Here is an 11,319-nt window from a genome sequence, read left to right as displayed (position 1 = left end):
GTAACTTTTCCTGCAGGTGAGGGAGAGAGTTTGAGGTTTACAGGCTGGAAAGGCCAGCCTGTTTTGATACTGTGTTTGTTGTTTTACGCTGCTGAGGTCTGCAAGAGAAGAAAGGAAATCTGTGCCCAGATATTTGTGTTGACCCGAATTTCAGATCAAGGGTTTGGCGTGACAACAGTGACCTCTGGCATCATAACTACATCTTGCTGTGACTTTTTTCATCCTAAAAGGAGAGAGAAGACTGTTTCCCCCGGGCTCTTGACCTTACAGTTGGAGCACAATCCAAAGGACCCGCATATGTCCACTTGGGTGAGGGTTAGAGCATCTTCTGGGTCTTTAGGTCCTGCAGTAGACAGCTTTCGAGGTAGACTTGTGACCCTGCGGGAACCCTGGGCTTCTGTCTGGACTTGGAGGGCATCAGCCAGCTCTGCAGCCACAAGCAATGCTCTTAGGGGATCATTTGCTGACGCCCATGGCCTGAGCCTGTTCTGCAGGACATGGGGTGCTTCCCAGGTTGCAGAGGTGGAGCCCTCGCCATGCATAGTGCTGGCGCATGTTCCACGGTGTCCCCGAGCCCCAGCCTGGGTCAGAGGACATAAGAGAGGGCCCATGGGGGAGCAGCCTGTTGTCACAGCTGAGTTCACATATCATGTCCTTCTTGTCTTTTCCTTGGACACAGGGCCAAGCACACCTGCAAGAAAACGCTGCTGGAGGAGGTGCAGGAGCTGGAGATGAAGTCCAGAGTGATGGGCAGAGCAATGCTCCGGGACAGTAATGGAAAGAGGTGAGCAGCGCCAGGCCAGGGTCCCCAGGACCCCCTCTCCTTTTCCCTACCTCTGCTTCTGGGGTTTCCTTTCCTCTTCTCGGTTTTCAATGTGAGCACATGATGGGTGAGACAAAAACTATGCCCTCTCAGGGGCAACATGAAATCTGACTTTCAGGTCCCTGGGCCTGCCCCCAGGTGAAACAGAGGCTTATATGGGGTCTGGACATGCAGAAAATAGAAATAGCATTGTGATCTTCAGGTGGAGAGAGCTGTGCCAGCAGTATTAGCAAAGCATGTTTAAAAGCCAGGCCTTTTGCTCTCAGCCCCAGTGGTGTGCTAAAGGGTATCTGCGTGAAGTTCTGCTCATTGAAGAATGCATATTGTTTGGGTAGATTCTGTTCATTCCAAGTATACCCGGGGTTTGTTTTGTTTTTGATGAATTATTTTTTGCTCCTGGTGTTGAGACAGCATCACGTGACCTACTGGTTGGTCCAGCAAAGCAGGGGCTGCCCCCTCTCCCACCTCCCTTATTTCTTACAGAGCCTCAGTGGCCCCCACTCCTCCCCTAACTGCTGGGCAAGTGAGGAGGTTTGGTTCAATCGTGTATGTTAAAATGTTATCAGATTGCATCTGGTTAAAGTTTACTGAAGGAAACTGACCTGAGCCCAAGGACAATGTGCAGGTAATAGGAGGCCTTGGCCACCTTAGGGACGCGGAAGTCCAGGAGATTATGAGCACAACTCCCCTCTAAGTACTCGGAAGGGACCCTAGAACTAGCTACTCAAGAAACAAAAATCTAGAGGTGGAGTACTTCCAGAGACCCTCTGATATTTATGTTCTGTTTTATTTAGATTCTATCTTCTTGTACCATCTTTCAAAGCAATGAAATCAAAGCATTTTTGCTTTGTGTTGCTTGTAGGAAAAAGAATGCAAATGTTTTGAGAAGTATCAGGAATATTATCTCAAATAGCTAGATATTTTAGGAAAGGGGCAGAAGAGTATAGGATTGAAGGCTCTGTGGTTGAAGTTGTGATTTTTTTGTGTATTTATGACATTTTTCCTGAGTCCATTAGCATTCATTTTATGGCAGCTGTGCTAGTCGTTGTAAGACTTTATCAGTCAGCTGGACAAAAATCTCTTGTCTACAGCTTCAAGTTGTGACTGGTGGGGGCAGGACTGAGCTTTAAGGTGGTCTGTGTATAACAGATACACAGGCCACACAGCTAAAGGTGAGCAGGCCTCTTCTGTGCGTTGGACGGCAGACACAGGGCTTGTGTCTAGGTTGTCAAGGACCCACAAAATTCTTTAATCTCCAAAAACAACATGTTCATAACTTCTAAAAATAGAGAGATGCCTCTGCAAATTGAAATTAATACATGGATGTCAGTCTTAATAACTGTCAAGTGAAATAAGCACACTGTTTTATCCTATTTGCAAAAAATTTTTACAAGCTCTTCTGTATCTCAAGAATTCTCCCATATGTACACAGTGATTGCTAAGAGATCATGAGTCATTTCTGAAGACAATGAGAATTTCCAAGCAAAATTCTAGAACTCTTCTCAAACATTGGACAGGAAAACATTGCAAGGAATGCAGCGTGAGACAGCCCTTCACCAAGTCTGAGCTGACCTGGGTGGGATCTCCGGCCCGTGGGGTCCTCAGAACAGGCCTGGGTTGGGGGTTAGCGGCACAGGGGATGTATGGAAGAGGCGGTGATCCCAGGTGGCCTCTGGCTTGAGAAGTTGAGAGAGGCTGCCCACTGGAGACGGGATGGAAGACAGGGCTGTGAGGATGGGGAGATGGTGGTGAACAGAAAGGATGAGAGCCTGTGTGGCGGAGGCTCGAGTCCGACGTGTGCAGGAAGGATCACAGAGCTCTGAGCCTGTGTCCGAATCCTGGCTCAGCCATGGCGAGCCCTGCAGTCTTGGGCAAGAGATTTTCTATAAGGAGACTGTCTTCATCTGTTAGAGTGCAGACTCATGGCGGGGCGGGAGGTGTTAGAATTTATGAAACTGAATTTATGGTGGGTAACAGCACACTGACCAACGCTGTGCTTAGTTGCTGAGTCGTGTCCAACTCTTTGTGGCCCCCTGGACTGTAGCCCGCCAGACCCTTCTGTCCACGGGATTCTCCAGGCAAGGAGACTGGAGTGGGTTGCCATTTCCTTCTCCAGGGGATCTTCCTGACCCAGGGATCAAACCTGAGTCTCTGGCCAGCAAAAGGTCAGGGGCTGGGCTTTGGTTTGGCAGGAAGGTCATGATATTGAAGAGTGTCGTGGGCTCTCAGCTTGTGGTTGATTTAAAAAAAAAATAGTAAATTAAAAAATACTTATTTTTTATTGAAGTATAGTTGATTTACAGTGTGTATTAGTTTCAGATGGATAGCAAAGTGACTCAGCCATACACACATACACATACTTTTTCAGATTCAAAGAGAATGTAATTTCTAAAAGCACTTATCCTGTTCAAAGTTCACTTTCATATGTTCAGGTGGATCAGGAGATAACCAGAGTTTAAACGTGGTCTCTGCCTCCTGCATTTTGGAATCTCTTTTCTGAGCACTCTGTAAACTCCTCGCCGGGACAGTCAATTGTGGGGGTGGAGGGAGGGTGTGAACGTGGGTATACAGGAGGAAACGTGGGGTCACAGCTTCCTTTCTCGCTGTCCCAGATCTGGCCTCATGCTGGGGCTCCTGGAGAGGTTAGTTCAGGGACTCCAGGCCTCCCACCACCCCCAGAACCCCTCACTCCATCTGACTCCTCCCCCCAGTGGCTCCCAGATTTCCTGGGTGGTCCATGGGCAGCCTGGACCGGCAGCTGCTCTGGAGAGAGGACTCTGCTCTCCCAGTTGTTCATCTACCACCTGCCTGGCTCCTTTCATTCCTGCTTGGATTCCCTGCTGCTGGGGAGCTGCTGGGGGAGGGGCAGCCCGGGCCGGGGCGGAGGCCGCCCTGTCCCTCCCTCTGAAGAGGCACAAACCGACTCCCTCTTTGAGAGACCCTGAGTATTTTGTCTCTCCTCCCACCTCCCCGTGCCAGCTTCCCCGCCCCGTGTGATGTTTGAGTTCATCCACACCTCTCTCTCCAGCTGTCAGTCTGGCATGTAGGGAAGCTCTGTAAATATTTGTTTTCTTTTAATTGAATTAATTTATTTATTTTTGGCTGCACTGGGACTTTGTTGCTACTTGGGTTTCTCTAGTTGTGGCCAATGGAGGCTACACTTCTTTGCAGTGTGCAGGCTTCTCATCGCAGTGGCTTCTCTTCCAGAACACAGGCTCTAGAGCGCAGGCTCAGTAGTTGTGGTGTACAGGCTTAGCTGCTCCACGGCATGTGGAATCTTTCCGGACCAGTGGATTTTTAACCACTGAGCCACCAAGGAAGACCCCATAAATATTTGTTGACCGAGTGGAAATACAGAAACCCAGTGAGGGCAGGAAGCTGAACCTGCAGCATCCATGCGGCTGGTGCCGGGGCGATTGCTCCTGTTGAAAGTGACCACAGAGGGTGCAGGCTGTCACTTGGCCTCTAGTGACAGGGCCCTTTCATCTGGTGGCTTCAGAGGAGAGCTCACGTAGAAACACAGATGGGGGCTCTGGTCCTCCCTGCCACCCCAGCACCCAGGTGTCCTGGCTCCGTGACCGCCCTGCCCATCACTGTCCCTCAGCTCAGCTCTGATGCCCGAAAGAGGGACCCTCGAGCACAGCCTGCCAAGTCCTAAAAGCAGGTCCAAGTCACTGTCAAAGTCTAACGAACAGCCAAGTCTAGCCGTTTTTCTCAGGAGCGTGCTCATAAGAAACAGAACCAAAATCTTTATGCATCAATTCCAAAACCGCTTTTGTGCCAAATGACCATTTTAAAATGGTACCTGGAGATTCCAAGCACCCCTCTGTGCCCCTAATTCATCCAGTGAAAATACCTAAACATTTTATTGATCTTGTCTAAGCACCCAGACTTTTACATGATTTTGGTAAACCTTCAAGTTTCATGAACCGGTCTCTGCCTCCTCTCATGAGTGGAATCGGCTTCCAAAATTAACCTGTGTGATTTGGACATAAATCAGCCTGCTCTCATGACTTAGAGAAAAGAAACCAAGAAAGAGAATTAGGTGTCTGGAAAGTATAGTGAAGTAAGAAATGCCAAGGGGATGAGCAAAATGATTTTTCTGGATTTTCAGTTTGTTTTTTCTGGGTGGAGCATTTTTCTCACCAGATAGTTTGTGTACCATAGAGGTGCTAAGAACTTACAGATATTTGGTTGTTCAGAACACCTGTTGCCAACCCATCTTCCCAGTGTTCTTCACCAGGAGAAAGCCCTACGGTTCTGCCTGTGGAACAGTCTGTCATACATACCGTTACACTACACGGTCTTAAAAATGAGCTAAGTTGAAAAAAAAAAAAAGAGCTAAGTTGCAAGAATTCCTTGTTTCAATGTTTTGGTAATATCTTTCCCTCTTTATTCCTTTTTTAAAAAATTGAACTAGTTGACTTGCAGTGTTGTGTTAATTTCTGCTTATAGCAAAGTGACTCAGTTATGCATTTATACATTCTTTTTCATACTGGTTTCCATTATGGTTTCTCTCAGGATGTTGAATGTAGTTCCCTATGCTGTACAGTAGGATCTTGCTGTTTATCCCTCCCTCTTTATTCCTAACGCGTAACTCATGCATTGTTTTTTTTTTTTCCCTGCTGGAAGAAAATCTACCAGTGGCCACTTCCTTTACAAATACAGTTCAGACAAATGCCTAAAATATCATGTAAGGGGACAAACTATTGTTTTTTTCCCCTTTACATTGTTTTTCTTCCTTGGTGTGTGGTAGGGGGTGTCCTGGTGTTTCAGGTGTTTCGTCAAAGCAAGAAGAAAGGCTGGGTGTGGTTGATGCAAACGCCCAGTTTCCCAGCTGTGCCTTAAGTCTGAAGGAACAATAAGGAGGCCCCAGTCTTGTCCCAGACCTTCTTTCTGCTCATCAGAGTTGGCGGGAGGTGGGTGGGGTGAACCCTGTGCTGATCTTCTCCAGGTTCAAGGTCAAGAGTTCTAGTTGCTGCCCCTGCCTTGGGCCAGCCAGGTGGTGGAATTCTCTTTCATTTATGTGCTTTCCCCAAGCTCGCTGAGGCCTGGGTAGAGAAAGCCATGCGGCTGGTCTCCTGGGCCCCTGAGCCATCACCGTATCCTCCACGTGGTTTTCTGTCCTTTGTGAGCACTGATGCACAGGCTTCAATGTCTGTCCCCTCCACCCCACCCCACCCCTCCTGAGCCGGCACTCAGGGGAAATCTAGACTCGCTTCTGCCTCTGGGGAATTCCTCTCTGCTCCTCTGTCTGAGCCACAGCCCGTGTCCCCCAGCGTTCATCACATCAAGGCTGCTCCGCACAGCCAGGACACGGTCCTCGCTGGCCATCTGGGCCCCCTCGTGGAGTGTCATCTGCCCAGAACCAGAGGACAGAGCCTGAAACACATCAGCAGGGGTTGTTTTATTCTTTTTTTTTTTTAATTGGAGGATAATTACTTTACAGTATCGTGATGGCTTTTGCCATACATCAACATGAATCGGCCATAGGTATACATGTGTTTCCGACCACCCCCCTCCACGTCCTGAACTCCTCCTCCCACTTCTGTCCCCACCTCATCCCTCCAGGTTGTCACAGAACACCATCCGCAGGGTTTTCAGACAAACAAAAGCTCATTCACTCCACCCCAGGCCACACTCTCCCAGGCTCTTTTGAAACCAGTTACGTTAAAAGCAAAACACAAAAACTGCCCAATACATTTTGAGTGTGTGCTCTTACCAAAAAAATATCCATTATGCTTTGATCTTCAAACGGAAATCCTTTGATCTTTAAAATAATGTTTAAAAAGCTATTTGGTTTCGTCATTCCTCCAAGGCAAATTGGGTACAACTGCTGAGTCAAAGATAAGTAGAAACAAGGCCAAAAATAGGAAACGGACCAGCTTGACTGTATATTATTCTCCAATATGGGTTTTATATCATTTCAAGAAAAATACTTTCTTTCTCAAAGTATTGGCTGCAGACAACACATTCATTTTGTTTCCCTCTCCACCCCCTTCCCACACTTTCCCCCCTAAAATATCTATTAGTTGTTTTATTAGCTAAAAGGTTAGGAAATTATGCCATCATTTCAACAAACCTCTCCAGGCCAGGTGGCAAACTTCTGCCTCCGACACCTGGTTAAGATTTATTTCATTTCCAGCTGCATTTTTTCCATCAACGTGTCATGAAGCCAGGGAGGAAACACAGATTGTGGAGACAGACAGACCTGAGTTGGGCTCCAAGCCCGGCTACTCACTGAGCTGTGTGACCTTGGCTGAGTTACAAACGTCTCTGAGCTTTAGTTTGCTTATCATCACTTTGACTTGAGGTCTAAATGAAATAACACATGTTAAATCCATAGCACATGTAGGTGTTTAGAAAGTGTTAATACCCCCGTGTCTGTAACTCAGAAGCGGAACCACAGTTCAATTCCGCTGGATCTTTGGTTTTCCCAGAGGGCTTGGAAAGACATAGGAGTTGGATCCTTGTCCTGCGGGGACCCAGCCCTGAGGACAAATGCTTCCTCCCCCGGACACACTGACCTTGCTCCCTCGTTCCTGAGTCTTCCCGCTATCCTGACACATACCTGGGCTTCCCTCAGTATATTCATTTCTACAGTTTTCTAAATTATTCAAATATTCAACAAACACAAGAGTAGAGAGACTAGTACAAGGAACTGCTGTGTGCTCACCGCCCAGGTTCAACACTTACCAAGATTTTGCCACAGTTGCTTCATCTAGTCCCTTTTGTTGTTGTTCAGTCACCAAGTCATGTCCGACTCCTTGCAACCCCATGGAATGCAGCACGCCAGGCCTCCCTGTCCCTCACCATCTCTTGGAGTTTGCCCAAGTTCATGTCGATTGAATTGGTGATGTCATCCAACCATCTCCTGTCAACCCCTTCTCGTTCTGCCTTCAATCCGATACGCCTATTGTTATAAATATTTTCTTTCTTTTTTTCAGCCACACCTCCCAGCTTGCAGGGTGATCTTAGGTCCCTGACCGGGGATTGAACCCCGGCGCCCAGCAGTGAAAGCGCCGAGTCCTAACCACTGGAGTGCCAGGGAACTCCCCACTCTTGTTTTTTCTTTGCAAATCCTCGACATGACAGCATTTCACCCTGGCACACATCAGCATTTGGCTCTAAATATCCTACATTATGGGCTTCCCTGGTGGCTTAGACAATAAAGAATCCGCCGGCAATGCGGGAGACCTGGGTTGGGAAGATCCCCTGGAGGAGGGCACAGCAACCCACTCCAGTATTCTTGCCTGGAGAATCCCCTTGGATAGAGCAGCCTGGTGGACTATAGTCCGTGGAATCACAAAGAGTTGGACACGACTGAGCGACTGAACTGAACTGATGACTAATACATCTTATCCTTGTTTGTGTTGTGACATAGAAACACTAACTCCACTGCCTGTTATCACCTCTAATAATTAACAATCATTCTTCAGTATCGATTGATACTCAGTCCATAACCAGATTTTCTGGGTCATATCAGCACTGTCTTTTTAGGGTTTTATTAGATGTGTTTTAGGATCTAGGCGAGGTCCACACATAACATGTGCTTGGTCTGTTTTTTAAGTCTCTTTGAATCTCAAGAAGCATCCCTTTCCTTGTTATTAATGCCATGGACTTGAAGGTGAGATGCCCCATTTGATTTTTCTCATCAAGATCGTCAGCTGCAGGCAGTGATTGGCACTTTCCTTCTGTACAGAGTGGGGAGCTTGGCCTCAGGAAGGTGGACTCACGCCCCTGTCGTCCAACTAAGCAGGGGCTGGACCCCTCTTCCAAGTCCAGGGCTCTTTCTAGGAAGCCAAGATAGTGAGAGTCACTGAGTACTTCAATTCCTGAGTTGACCTTCCTCAGAGTTCCTGGAGAGCCTCGGAGCCCCAGAGACCAGAAGGGAGGCTGGTCCCAGAGCGAGAGCCCCAACAGAGGCTGCAGACCAGGGTCTGACATCATGAACAGGGCTCTGCAGGAGCTGGGGAGCCCAGGGGGTGGTGGGGGTGGCTTTAGGTCCCTAAATGCAGAAAGAACATGGAGCAAACGGGGAAACCATACCCTCCCTTAAAGGAACACAGAAGGCTGACCACTGCAGAGGAGAGAAGGGCAGGGAGCTGATGAAGACTGCTCTGTTTTCACGGGCTCAGAGAGGAGCAGCCTTGTGGAGAAAGATGGCATCCGGCCAGCATCACCTTCCAGGGGACCAGAGTGTGCCTAACAGACCCTGAGTGTGGGAAAGAGCCTGGGGCAAGGCCAAGCACCAGCAGGTCTTTCCGTTTAGACACCAGGGAGCCTTCTCAGGGAAACAACCAAAGAGAGAGGCAGCAACAGTCCCAGGTGAGACCAGGGAGATGTAAGAGCAGGTGAGGAAATGCATTTGGGGGACAGGGAGAGTAAATGACCCAGGAAACGACAGGAGGGCTGACGGGATGACCCAGACGGGGATTTCTAGGGACTGTTTTGCACCCTGGGCCCAGGAAGGAGGGGATGAGGGAATAAACTCTTAAAGAGGTGAGAGACCTGACTAGCATGTGGTTAATGAACATCTAAGCCGCCCATGTCAACAGGAATTAATCGGCTCTGTTATTAATATTTTATGATGCTCCATCCCAAGGGCCCTGTTGTTGTTGTTATGGCCTGGTGTTTGATAATTAGGAAAAACTTTCCTGAACACCGTTTATCATTTGTTTTGAAGCGAGAAATAGACTTCTCGTCCACCTTGAGAGGCAGGCTAGCTGTGCTGAGATGTGCCCAGAATCTAGCCACTGGCCATAGCTTGATGAACGATGATGGCATCTTTACAGGATGCCCAGAGAGGGCCGGGCAGGAGCGCCGTTTCCTTGCGATGTATGGAGACGAGGTAATGGGTGAAGGCAGATTCGGTGTTGATCAGTGGTTTGCTGGGAGCAGTCCTCATCCTATTTGTCAAATGACTTAAATATTTTTAATTTTTTTGGATTATGACTTAAGTTAGCTCAGTGTCAACCTTTATCTGCCAGCAAGACCCTTTTTTCAAAAATTTGTCACCCATGAAGTTAATGTCAGTAACGACCTAGGATTGACAGCTTATTGCATCCTTTTAAAACTAACATGAACTATTTTAATCCTCTTTTTTGAGAGTTGACTTTATTAATATTTAAGCCATCTGAGCGACAAGAGAAGCAATCAAGGGTGGACGTAAGACTTCTGTTTTGGTTGTACAGGTCATATCATTTGAATGGTGACGCTTCACATTCCAGGCAGGGATTAATTCTTCCCTGCCTTAGAAGATCTCTGCTAATTGCTTTCCTTTGATTATCGGTGAGCTGTTTGCTTTTCCTTTTGCCCCCCTCCCTCCCACCTGTCTCCCCTGCCTCCAGCTGAGATGGGAGCAAAACATCCCAGCCAGCCAGAAACCAGATGACCCAGAATACCTGCTTTGAAACAGAGCCACAGTGAGATGTTGTCCAGGAAGGACCCAATGTTACCGACTGTTTCACTCCTCAGTTCTTAGGGAGGCTGAGGAAAGAAGTGTGGACTTTCTGGTGCCCTGCTGGTGGGTTTTGTGGTGCAGTCACAAGATTATTGAATCCCCCGGTCATACTGGACTGCTGGGGGAAAAAGTTGAGATGGGCTGCTGGACGTTTTTCGTTGATGTCCCATGTCTGCTTCTGCACTGACACTGCTCTGAACATATCGCCCGGGTCCCAGGGATGGTTGTTTGCGTCAGATGAGGCGGCTCCATCTGTACCTGGCACTTGGAAGGCCAGTCAAGGCCCATTTGTTGTTGTTTTTCAGTCGCTCAGTCATGTCCAACTCTTTGTGAGCCCACAGCCTGAAGCACACCAGTCTTCCCTGTCCTTCACTGTTTCCCAGAGTTTGCTCGAAACTAATGTCCATTGAGTTAGTGATGCCATCCAACCATCTCATCTTCTCTCACCCCCTTCTTTTTTTGCTTTCAATCTTTCCCAGCATCAAGGTCTTTTTCAATGAGTCGGCTCTTCACATCAGGTGGCCAAAGGATTGGAGCTTCAGCTTCAGTCCTTCCAATGAATATTCAGGGTTGATTTACTTTAGAATTGACTGATTTCATCTCTTTGCAGTCCAAGGGACTCTCAAGAGTCTTCTCCAGCACCACAGTTCAGAAGCATCAATTCTTCGGCGCTCAGCTTTCTTTATGGTCCAACTCTCACATCCATACATGACTACTGGAAAAACCATAGCTTTGACTATACAGACCTTTGTCAGTAAAGTAGTGTCTCTGCTTTTTAATACACTGTCTAGGTTTGTCATAGTTTTTCTACCAAGGAGCAAGTGTCTTCTAATTTCATGGCAGCAGTCACCATCCCCAGTGATTTTGGAGCCCAAGAAAATAAAGTCTGTCACTGTTTCCATTTTTCCCCATTTGCCCATTTGGTCACAGGTAAATATGACATCGTTGACTGAGGTTGAGAAGAACTTGGAGAATAAGTAAAAGTACAGCTAGGAGATGGTCATTGTCGGAGAATCACTGCATTTAGTGATGG

The 11,319-nt window shown here is 47.7% G+C and overlaps 1 protein-coding gene across 9 annotated transcripts in view; it reads left to right on the top strand.

Moving 5' to 3' along the window:
- The window catches only part of LOC145530151 (phospholipid-transporting ATPase IB), a 452,251-nt gene that overhangs the window by 409,174 nt on the left and 31,758 nt on the right, over positions 1–11,319 (top strand). For all 9 annotated transcript variants that reach the window (XM_081551000.1, XM_081550992.1, XM_081551002.1 and 6 more), the window contains one exon: positions 680–784. In XM_081551000.1, coding sequence (XP_081407126.1) covers positions 680–784 — 105 coding nt within the window. The remainder of the gene's footprint in view (positions 1–679; positions 785–11,319) is intronic.

The sequence above is a fragment of the Giraffa tippelskirchi genome, chromosome 12 (genome assembly GCF_054371585.1).
Source record: "Giraffa tippelskirchi isolate mGirTip1 chromosome 12, T2T-mGirTip1v1.2.pri, whole genome shotgun sequence".
NCBI classification, from domain to species: domain Eukaryota; kingdom Metazoa; phylum Chordata; class Mammalia; order Artiodactyla; family Giraffidae; genus Giraffa; species Giraffa tippelskirchi.
This window is presented reverse-complemented; position numbering and strand designations above follow the sequence as displayed.